General features: G+C 40.6%; 1 protein-coding gene across 1 annotated transcript in view; it reads left to right on the forward strand.

Moving 5' to 3' along the window:
* Positions 1–11874, forward strand: part of TPRG1 (tumor protein p63 regulated 1) — a 133996-nt gene that overhangs the window by 26177 nt on the left and 95945 nt on the right. The window contains exon 2 of the mRNA XM_006765863.2: positions 8306–8535. Coding sequence (XP_006765926.1) covers positions 8314–8535 — 222 coding nt within the window. The 5' untranslated portion in view covers positions 8306–8313. The remainder of the gene's footprint in view (positions 1–8305; positions 8536–11874) is intronic.

The raw sequence follows: 11874 nt of genomic DNA on the forward strand, positions 1-11874 counted from the left end.
CCCACATTTATATCTTGGCCCTGTATTCTCCCCTACTCCCTGCTGAGTGAAAGCACTTATAGCAGACCAGAGGGCCCTGCATGGCAGGTGGGAAGCTGAAAGCAAAGAGACTATCCATCAATTCTATTTCACCCTGGACACAGAGCAGCCCTGCAGGCTTGTTATCACTAATGCACAAAATGTGAAATGGTGATGAATTGTTTGCCAATTTTCTTATCTGAGCTGGCACAGAGGAGGGCTTGTTGGAGAGTTTCAAGGCGTTAGAGTATTGTTGTTTATCCACTGCACATCCCGTAACTGTTCGCATAGAGACTCGGGAAAGGCTGCACACATAAATTCACATAAATTACCTTTACAAAATGTCAAAATTAAAAGTGGATTTTTATTTTGGGGATATGCCTGGAGAATGTTAACCCCTTCAGTTGGATGGAGATGTCATCATCAGAAAAACACAGTTGCCAGCTTTGAATATAACACAAGCCAAGGGAATTAACTCCCACACTCCCTCCCCCTGCCCAGCACTGCCCCACCTGCAAGAAGGTAGCAGTTCTTGTTAACAAACCATAGACTTTCCTAAACTCCTGGTCTGCCCACAAGTGTTTCTCTGGAGACAGTATTTTTAATCCTACAGTGGCCATAACTTCCTTCTTTATTGTCTTTAACTAAATTTTAAGTGGCTAAACTGAGAGTTCAAGGGAGACGCATAACCCATTCTGGCCTCAGTTTCCTCATTTATACAATGTGGAAGTTAGGATATATGAGTGTTTTCTAACTGGAAATTTTGTCTTCCTAAGGAGCCAGATAGGTAGTAATGAGGACCCTGAAGGAGTTGTTAATACTCTAAAAGCTCCATGCAAGTCATAGACCCCACAATAGGATTGCTGAGGGCTAAAACAAATTTCGTGGAGACTTATGGAGACATCAGGAGACAAACTCGGCAAGGGAAGAGAGCAAAGGACAGCCTGGCTATGCGAGGTTGCCAGGGAGGCAGACAGAGCAAGAATCTAAGAAAAACTTCTTAAAGCTGGATGGGGAAGGAGGAAGCAGTGCTGAAGGAAAGAAGAATGGCATGGCCTTTGAGAAGAGGTTCATCATGAAATAGCCCTGAGTTGCACCAGTGTCTCTGTTTAATGTCAATCCTGTTTTCTTGGTCAAAACTATGAAACTTTTCGTTATGTCCAAACTGTTCTTTATTTTTTACTCCTGGGAGAGGGAAAAAGAACACACAAAACTATCCCCTACCTCCCCCTTTCTTTGCCTCTGGCTGGAACTGTGGCCACATAGTGAAGCCAGCTACTCCTTTAAGCTGATTAGATCTCAAGGCAGTTATTTATCCACCTGGGGATCAATTACACTAGATCTCTCTTTGATTTTTAAGAAAGCAAAGTTTCTGTTGAAAAATCAGCTGACAGTCTCATGGAAGCTACCCTGTAGGTAACAGCCTTTCTCTTGCAGCTTTTAAGAATTTCTCTTTTTCTTTAACCTTTGCCATTTTAATTATGATGTGTATTAGTGAGGCCTCTTTAGGTTCATCTTATTTGGGACCCTCTACATTTCCTGGGCTTATGTGTCTTTTTCCTTCAGTAAGTATTTCTTCATACAGGTTCTCGATCTCTTCATATAGGTTCTTAATCCCTTGCACTCTTTCTTCTCTTTCTGGTACCCCTATGATGCAGATGTTGTTATACTTCAAGTGTCCTGAAGGGTCTTACACTATCCTCATTTTTTAAAGTTATATTTTCTTTCTGCTGCTCTAGTTGGGTGTTTTGGGGGTTTTTTTCTACTTTGTCTTCCAAATAGCTGATTTGATCCTCTGCTTCATCCAATCTACTTCCAGGGTATTCTTCATTTCAGATATTATATTCTTACTTATGACTCTTTTTAATGCTTTCTATGTCCTTTTTCATGCTATTGAGCATCCTTATAACCATTACTTTTAACTTTATATCTGATAAATTGCTTGCCTCCATTTCACTTAGCACTTTTTGGGGGAGATTTCTTTCCTGTTCTTTCATTTGGGGTCTGTTTCTTTGTGTCCCCATTTTGGTCACCTCTTTGTGTTTGTTTCTATATATTAGATAGATCTGCTATGACTACCAGTATTTGTAGGGTGGCCTTATATAGAAGGTGTCCTTTGGGGTGCAGTGGTACAATCTTCTTGATCACCTGATCTGGATGCTCCCAGAATGTCCCTTGTGTGCGTTATGTGGACCCTGCTGTTGTATTTGAATCTTGATTGCCATTGGCCCATTGGTATCTGGGATTGACCAGTTTGGCTCACTCTGGGGTTCAACCCCAATCATGGCATATGAGCTTCTATGCAAGTGCTGACTACACAAAGCAGAATTTGACTTATGAGGGGTTGGTGCCTTCTGAGATCTCCCTTTGGCTATGCTTGCTTGTGAAGTTCATTGGATCCTGCTCTGAAGTTGTCTGAAGTTGACCACTGGATGTATTGGTTCTGGGTCTTTTGGGGGGACTCTGGTGCAGGCCAGTGTCAGACACTGCCTGTGACTGGTCTTGGGCAACTTGTTTGAAGCTACAAATGATTCAGTTTGTGGTTGCCTCAGTTAGGCCTGGGTGTGTAAGGGAAATACCAAGCTATGCAACAAGGCCCATTTTTACCAGTATCAGAACTAGGGCAGGTTGACAGAAGTTCCAAAACACCCAAGATCCACCTGTCTTCCTCCATCTGCTGGCTGCCTATTAGGTTCACACACTGGAAGAGCCTCTATTGCAGTGTTTCTCAATCTGTGGGTCGCGACCCTTCGGGGGTCGAACGACCCTTTCACACGGGTTGCCTAAATACATCCTGCATATCAGATATTTAAATTATGATTCATAACAGTAGCAAAATTACAGTTATGAAGTAGCAACGAAAATAATTTTATGGTTGGGGGTCACCACAACAAGAGGAACTGTATTAAAGGGTCATGGCATTAGGAAGGTTGAGAAACACTGCTCTAGTGGGACTTGAGTTTCATGAGGTAGATTCACAGTGAGTCACCAGATAGAAGTGAGTGGCTGTCCCATCAGTGGGAGGTTCTGGTCAGGTTTCAGAGAAGATGGGGATTGTGGTTCCTACCCCAGAGCTATACCACTCAGTCTGTCCTGGATTTTGCACAGCCCTTGGAAGGGTGGAGCCAGTAAGAATCAGGTGGGTGGTGTCTCTGGAGACTGGAGGGTGGGTCTGGCAGGAAGCCTGGAGTGTGTTTCTATCGGATCTCCCATAAGGAGGAAGCACCAGTCAGGTTCATGGGAAAGGGAGGGAATGGTCCCCACCTGAAAACCACTAAACTCAGTCAGATACCTCCTCAGTCTGCCCTGATCTCTACACTCTGGCCAAGGCAACTGACTCCTTAGCAGGGTCTAAGCTCCATAAGGTAGGGTGAAAGGTAGTCTAGATGGTGGGTCTATTGTATTCTCCTAGGCCAGTGGTCGGCAAACTCATTAGTCAACAGAGACAAATATCAACAGTACAATGATTGAAATTTCTTTTGAGAGCCAAATTTTTTAAACTTAAACTATATAGGCAGGTAAATTGTTATTAACTTAATTAGGGTACTCCTAAGGCTTAGGAAGAGCCACACTCAAGGGGCCAAAGAGCCGCATGTGGCTTGAGAGCCGCAGTTTGCCGACCACGGTCCTAGGCTAATGCCACACAGAGGGAAGTGCTCCACTCAGGAAAAATGGCATCTACTGTATGGAAGAATGATTCAGCACAGGGATCCTAGCAACTGTCCCCCAAGGTCCCTCCCCAGAGCCACAAACACCAGACTCTTCACAGGACTCTAGTCCTCTCTACCTTCCCTTTGCCAGAGTCCAAGGTGAGGGGCTGCAAACAAAATTTTGTGCATTGGCCTTTTAAGAGGGGTCTCTGGCAGACTTCTATCTCTCCCTGAGGGACCAAAACCCTGTTGCTTTTCACAACCAGATGTTACTAGTATAGGGGAAACTTTTCCTGGCTCTGGTGCTCTGGGCTGGGGAACCCAGCTTGGGGTTTAAACCCCATACTTCTCAGGGGGAACCCCCCTGCAGCTGAAATATACCCCCAGAACCTCAGCCACCATGGGAGTGAGTCCAGCCCTTTTTGTGTCTCTGCCTTTCCTACAGTCTCAATTTGGCTTCTTCTGTAAATCCTTGCTTATAAGACTTCTCTTCAGTTGATCTTCAGTTGGTGATTCAGGATGATTGTGCTATAATCCAGCTGTAATTTTAGTTTGGTTCTGGAAGGAGATGAGTGTAGCTTCTACCTAATCTGCTGCCATCTTAGATTATCCCACTCACATTATTTTAAGTATTTACACAATATTGATTGGATAGAATTAGAAATTTTTTGGCCATTAGGTATTAACTGGTCTTCAATTTTTCATTAACACATATAATAAGAAATATTGTAGTCTTTTCCTTTTTTTAGAATAATATTCATTACATGAATTCCCTGGAATGAAAAAATAAGGTAAGAAAGTATGAACATAATTATCTTTCTAAGGCTTGACCCTTTGCTTCTGTTAGAAATTGTACTCTCTTTAGCACTACTCGCCAAGGTAAATTTACTGGGCAATCTTAGGGAACAATGATTTTCAACTGTAAATGGCTCTCGAAGGATCTGTTGTAAGGCATACTAGTAATTATTCATGTAAACCAATAGAAACATTTGGATTTGGCTGGATTTGTTACCAGTATTAATATGCTTTTAGTACTTGAATGTATATGATCTATTTACACAGCAGTAGAAGGGGTTTTTATTGAATTGGAAATAAACACTATCTGGGCAGGTGGCGATGAAGAATGGAGTGGGCTGCTTAGGTGCATGTTGCTCCTTTGCTATGGGGGAGGTTGTTGAAGAAATTACAAGTCCTTACAAAGATGTCCCCATGGCTGGAAGGGAGCTGGAATCATTTTGAATTGAGGTGGTTGGGTTCAACTTTCCCATTAGTCATGGCTATTCAAATTTAACTAAAGCTCAGTTTCCTACTTTCCTGGATCTCAAACTTCTCAGTCTCCAAAGTGCTCTGCTTCTCTTCAAGTGTTTCCAGAGGAGACAGCCTGAGGGAGAGGAAGTGGTGCTAATTAAATCCTCCCTCTGTTTTCCAGGCACAGGAGTCTTTAGCAGATGTCTGTTGTTGGGAGCTTGTTCACAGAGTGCAGCAAATACAGAAGCAGGCTTTCCTTCCCCAAAGGCACAAACTTTCCTTCACAGGCTACAGGAAACTCTAGACATGCACTTCCTTCCAACACCTACTCTGACAGAGGTGGCAGACCTGCATAATAGAGCCTGTAACTGCCAGGGAGGCTGTTACATGGTAAAGGGAGGGAATGGTCCCCACCTGAAAACCACTAAACTAAGTCAGATACCTCCTCTCATGATATCTCTCGTTTTCTGTCTTCTCTCTCAGGCACACAAAATGTTTTTCTGCTTCTTCCTGTGTGTTTTGTATTTCCCAAAAGCCAATCTCTTTGCCTTTTGTACACCCCACTTTTCAAAAAAAAAAAAAAAACACCTGAAAATCCAGAAAATCCACTCCTGATGTAAAATAGTGTGTATCATGGTGGGCATGCTGAAATCAAAGCATGTTTGGGAGTCCTGGGTGGGAGTGCAAGCGCTGCCACAATTTTACAAGTGTTTCTGAAATAATCCAACTCTGTGCTTTCCACATGGAGGTGAAATCATCCTCCAATGCTTGCTGGGTGGATCAGGTGAAATAACCTATAATGTGATCTGCAGAGGGCTTTTCATTCATGAGTTCTAATTGTGTTTTCTCCTACACTCAAACCTTCTCAGGATGAGTCTATGTTCACATTTGCCTGAGACAATCCCAGCTAATCCCATCATCCTGGCATAATTGTTAATAGCACACTTTCACCTTCAAAAGTGTCCAGGTTAGGCAACAAATGATATGTTCATAGTATTTTTACCTCTCTTGAATACTCTAATTAATCCCTATTTTAAGAATGTAAAGTTGCTGGTAATAGGGGCTGTTTCTCACTTTCTGATATTTCACAAGAACTAAGGAAAATAATTTTGATTAAGAACACTTGGCAGCACTGAGAATAAGATGACACTCCTGATTATAGGGTGAAGCTGAGTGTGAGACCCTCCTACCATGTGACACTGGTAATGTGCTTACTATATTGATAACTACATGGCCTCAGATTGAAAATGGAGACCTTATTTAGGGGCACTTATTACTAGGTTAGCATGTGCTTTTTGTTTTGCATTGTGTTGCTTTTTTATTTACAAAATAAGAAATAAATTTATTGTATTTGTATTTATATACTAGAGGCCCGGTGCATGAAATTCATACATGGGGGTGGGGGTGTCCCCTCAGCTCAACCTGCACTCTCTCCAATCTGGGACCCCTCAGAGGATGTCCAACTGCCGGTTTAGGCCCTTTTTCCCAGGACATCCCTCTCACAATCCAGGACCTCTGGCTCCTAATTGCTCACCTGCCTGCCTGCCTGATTGCCCCTAACTGGCCCCCCTGCCAGCCTGATCACCCCTAACCACCTCTGACTGCTGACCTGATTGCCCCTAACTGCCCCCCTCACCAGCATGGTCACCCCTTACTGCTCCCCCTGCTGACCTGGTCACCCCCAACTCCCCCTCCTGCCAGCCTGGTCAACCCCACTGCCCTCCCCTGCTGGCCTGATCTCACCCCCAACTGTCCTTTCCTGCCAGCCTGGTCGCCCCGACCTGCCCTCCCCTGCCGGCCTGGTCACCCTCAGCTTCTCTCCTCTGCCGCCCTGATCTCGCCCCCAACTGCCCTCCCCTACCAGCCATCTTGTGGAAGCCATCTTGTGATGACATGAAGATGGCCATCTTGTGGCGGCCATCTTGTGATGATGTGAGAGTGTTGTGCAAAGGCGCGAGGACCACTGAGGCTTTTATTAGTATAGAAGATCACATGGGCAAAAGTAGGTTTACAGTTTATTTTTGTATTTTTATCTATTCATTATTATATTATTTACCTGTATTATTTGCCTTTTTTCATATAAACAACTATAAACCTGCTTTTGCCATTCCTGTAAAATCATTTTAAGCACCTAGAAACTTCTCAAAACAAAAAATAAAAATTATTTAAAGCACTATCATCCAGGGATAATCATTATTAATGTTTAATTTTACATCTTTTTAGGCTTTCTCCAGCCCCTCTCATACCATACATGCATATACATCAGTCTAAGTATCCTTTTACTCTTATTTTGTCTTTCTTTCTTTCTTTCTTTCTGAATTATTTTACCAATTTGAATAACATTATTCCTAATATTTTATAACTTACTTTTCACATTTATAATATATTTCAACATCTTTCCATGATAAAAATATACACTTACATTTTCAATGACTACATTATACTTCACTGCATGTTATAACATATCTTATTTAGCAAATTTCCAACTGATAATACTTAGTTTCTTTTGGTATTAGATAAAATGTTGTGTGAGTATATGATGTTGCTATTATATCCGATGTTTTGCTGCTAAACCTAAAGTTGTATTTTTTTTCTGCTATTAGACATAATAGACATTGTGATGTACAACCTTCTATATTTATGTCTTTGAGCATTTGTCTAAATTATTTCCTTAGGATACATTTTTAGAATTGCAATGTTTCAGCTGAAAAATGTGCTCAGTTTTAAGTGTTTGTGTGCCTTATTGTTACCCAAAAAGCACAAAAGAAATTGCATTATCATTGCTTTTAACTCTTAAATAAGCTTGCAGGCTGGTGGATTGTTTGGTAAAAATGTTATGAAATCTTGAACAAAAATGTTTGATAATTATTTCACACAACTTTTTCCTTATTCAGCTGTCTGTATGGGGGGATTGAAGATGAAAAACAAAAGTACTTGCAATCTCCATTTCTTTCTTTAAAAAAAAAATTGATATCGGAGAGGAAGTGTGAGGGAGAGATAGGAATATCAATGATGAGAGAGAATCATTGATTGGCTGCCTCCTGGACACCCCACATTGTGGGGGGATCGAGCCCACAACCCAGGCATGTGTCCTGACCAGGAATGGAGCCATGACCTCCTGGTTCATAGGTTGACACTCAACTGCTGAGCAACACCAGCTGGGCGCAACCTCCATTTCTCTGTCCAGGGAATAGCTCTCCAGGATTGTGGAGTCTGAGTTATTGAACTGTATCCATCAATGCCTCTGTTTAGTTAATGTGTGTGGGTGGGTGGAGGTAGGGAAGGGGGAATTGTCAGTTTCAAGAGCATGGTATGCTTAAGTACCTATTCTGCCAGAGCCAGGTGACTTGTTTTTTTATTGACAAGATTGTTTCTCCCTTTATTTTAAGCTAAAGAAATGTCAACGATTGGGAGTTTTGAAGGATTCCAGCCCGTGTCTCTGAAACAAGAGGGAGATGACCAACCCTCAGAGACTGATCGACTCTCCATGGAGGAGGGAGACCCAGGCAAGGACCCAGTACCAAAGCAAATTTCAAGGCAGCCAAGTGTCACCGAATCAACACTCTACCCCAATCCTTATCACAGGGCTAATGTCTCCCGGAAGTACTTCGTTACACGGGTAAAGTCATCGGTGCTCTTAAATGCTACGTAAGACTTCTTTAAAAAATCCTAATGTCTTTCTGTATACCACATATTTTACCAAGTGTTTTCACATTTGTTATCTCATCTAAAAAAAATGTGAAAGAGCCCAGCCGGCATAGCTCAGTGGTTGAGCATCGGTCTTTGAACCAAGAGGTCATGGGTTTGATTCCCAGTCAGGGCACATGCCCAGGTTGCAGGCTTGATCCTCAGTAGCGGGTGTGCAGGAGTCAGCCAATCAATTGATGTTTCTATTACCCCCTCCTTTTCACTTCCTCTCTAAAATCAATAAAAAATGTATTTAAAAATAAATAAAAAGTAAAATTGTGAAGGAGATATCTTTTGTTTTTCAGACATTGCCAAATAACTTTATTGTAATAATTATTACAACATCTCAATGGCATTCATTCTTTTCCTTCTAATTCACAGATGGCTAGTTGTTCACTCTGTTACCATCCTCAAATCACTGGTACCTATTTTATGATGTTTGAGAAGGAGATATCTGAATCCCCATTTTTCAGATGAAGGTCTGAATTTCAGAGAAATTAAGGGAGTTTATTTTTGATCACCAGGTAGGACTAAGGAGAAGCAGGTCCTCCAGTCTCCATGAATCTTTGCCTCCTTAGTCTTGTGTTTATGCTAAACTTGACCTCAAGGAATTAATGTCCTATGGAGAGAGAACCAGAGCAGCTAGAATTTAAAGCTGTGAGCCCAGAGTGTTTATTTGTTATATTCTGTAAACATGGGTGGCAGAGTGGAAAGGCATGGTGAGAATATGCTGAACTTCAAGGGTCTACGGAAATGCTGGTATTATAGTGTGGGAGCAGGAACTTTTAAATCTTAACCCTATCACTGCAATCTGGAGCCGAGCTCTCCTTCCTATGCATTGGATTTAGGAAAGTAAATGGATGGGTGGGGAATGAGGGTGGGGTTTGTATATACAGGTGATAAAAATGGTTTTAAACTTCTACCATTTGAATCAATAGAGACTATGTCATTGGTGTCTAGTACCTATCTCTGTCTTGAACTCTCCTTCCTACTTAGAGATCTTTTCCAATTTTTTAACCTTCTTGTCAACACGGTCCGGGATAGCTCATAGGCTACAACAACTGGGGTCAAAAATCAGGGATTCTATACCATGGCAAAAGAGACCATCTCATTTTTTAAGTGTACATGGAACTCTCATCAGCTTCGATAACATTTTTCTTCTGTGGTAGTTCATCTGCTATTATTGCTCAGCCATATCTAAAAAAGGCCTTAAGGCTAACAAAAGTACTCCTTAAGACTAATAACTTGAGGTATATTATGATAATCACTTTATTGTGGAGATATATTCAAAAGCAACTTCTTGTGAAAGAAATAATATTAGATCCACTTGAGGAAAGATATTTTTAAGCTCCCTGTAGGACTCTATATTTGAAGATATCTTATCAGAAAGTTGAAGTGATTAGGGATGGAAAATTATCTCTAAATTTATACTTGAGAATGTAAATTAAATATAAACTACTGGGACTAAAACTATTTGAACTTTTAATATTTAATTAATGGTTCCCCATGGCCTTTTTATAGCCTGTGTTCTATTGTAAGCAAGGATACTTTAATAAGCAGGTTTGGGACTTCCCATTGTGTAACAAGATGTCGTTGCTTTCATGATACTAATTTGGCTTTCATGCTCTCTCTTTTTCCTTCTCCTCTTACTATAGGGTTCCCTGTGTCTTGCTCTTACATCAGGAAAAGCTAAATATATTAGTTGTATTATTATTGTCTGTGTTAGATTTTTTTTTCTGATCTGAAAATTATATATCTAACTGGGCAAAAGATTCCTCAACACCCCTCCTTACAATAAAATCCCTTGAAGATTATAATAAAGATGATGTTTCTTACTAAGGGCAGATACTTCAAAATAATAAAATAAGATGCATTTCCTTTATTTTCAGGGAAAGACACATTTTCTCAGACTTTACAAATCACATTACAATTTAGAGATGGATTTCTTATCTTATATATTTACCACAAAGTAATCCTATCTGGGCATGATGACAGCCAGAAGACAGATCTTCTTCTTTCTGAGTCTCTAGGAGCATTCCCTTCTATTCCTTTCTCTCAGTATCTAGTTAAGGAGTTCAGTATATGGGGAAAATTTAGCAGCAGACATGAGTATTGTTTGTGTGACAACTGACTCCAGGCTAGTCCAGATCAAGAAAAAACAAGGACACAAAATGCATAGGCCTTTGAAATTCTCTTAGTAGATATATTTTGATTGAAGATATTAGTGCCAGACTATTAGAGAAGATGTTGTCCATTATGTTATTTGTGACTTGAAAATAAGGGTCCCCTCCAGTGAGATGTTTGTTAAAATTTAGAATTAGAACTGTATCTGAATTGCCTTGATAAAGCTTTCTTTCACAGGTTGATGAGGACATATTATTTTGTCATTACTTTCTATTAGATTATAAGGAATCTCAGAATGACTTATTCCATTGCAGTAACCATTTAATCCCCATATCCTGATATAACTATTTACATTCTAGGTATTTAAAGACTATTTTAAAATACCTTGCAGCCCTAGTAGGTTTGGCTAAGTGGATGCAGTGGTTTTCAACCTTTCTAATGCTGTGGCCCTTTAATACAGTTCCTCATGTTGTGGTGACCCCCAACCATAAAATTATTTTCATTGCTACTTCATAACTGTAATTTTGCTACTGTTATGAATAGTAATGTAAATATCTGATATGCAGGATGTATTTTCATTGTTACAAATTGAACATAAAATATTTATTTCTAATTACAAATAAAAGAAATTTTGTCTTGAAGCATGGCGTAGCATGGGTAACAGTCTTAATATAACAACAGTAAACCACATTGCTACATTTTGTGACAGTATGCCTAAAGCCAATGTCAGTGCAAAGGTTGAGATTGCTTCTTTCTCACCAGATCAGAAATTCTCGGGGCAGTCTTTGCAAGAGCACAACGTAGATCATCTTCCACAACAAGTCTACTTCTGTACTTAGACTGATAACCAACAAGCTGAAAAGCCCTGTTTCACAAAGATATGTTGTTGGAAATGGAAGAAGGTGCAACACAGTCTCAGACAGAACAGGATATGACTGCAAACACTTGATCCAGAATTTTGTAACTGGCACTGTAGAGAAATCAGTTCTCGCTGCATCATTGTTAATAAGTTCAATGAATTCTTCTTGTGCTGTCTCAAGAACATCTTCAACTTTGACTGTGAATGCGCTTCTGGCAAGTGCAAATGGGGTGTCAGGTAGATTTGGAAAGTATGATGAAATTTCGTCTGCAAGAATGTGCAAGTGTT

The sequence above is a fragment of the Myotis davidii genome, unplaced genomic scaffold, assembly GCF_000327345.1.
Source record: "Myotis davidii unplaced genomic scaffold, ASM32734v1 scaffold41, whole genome shotgun sequence".
NCBI classification, from domain to species: domain Eukaryota; kingdom Metazoa; phylum Chordata; class Mammalia; order Chiroptera; family Vespertilionidae; genus Myotis; species Myotis davidii.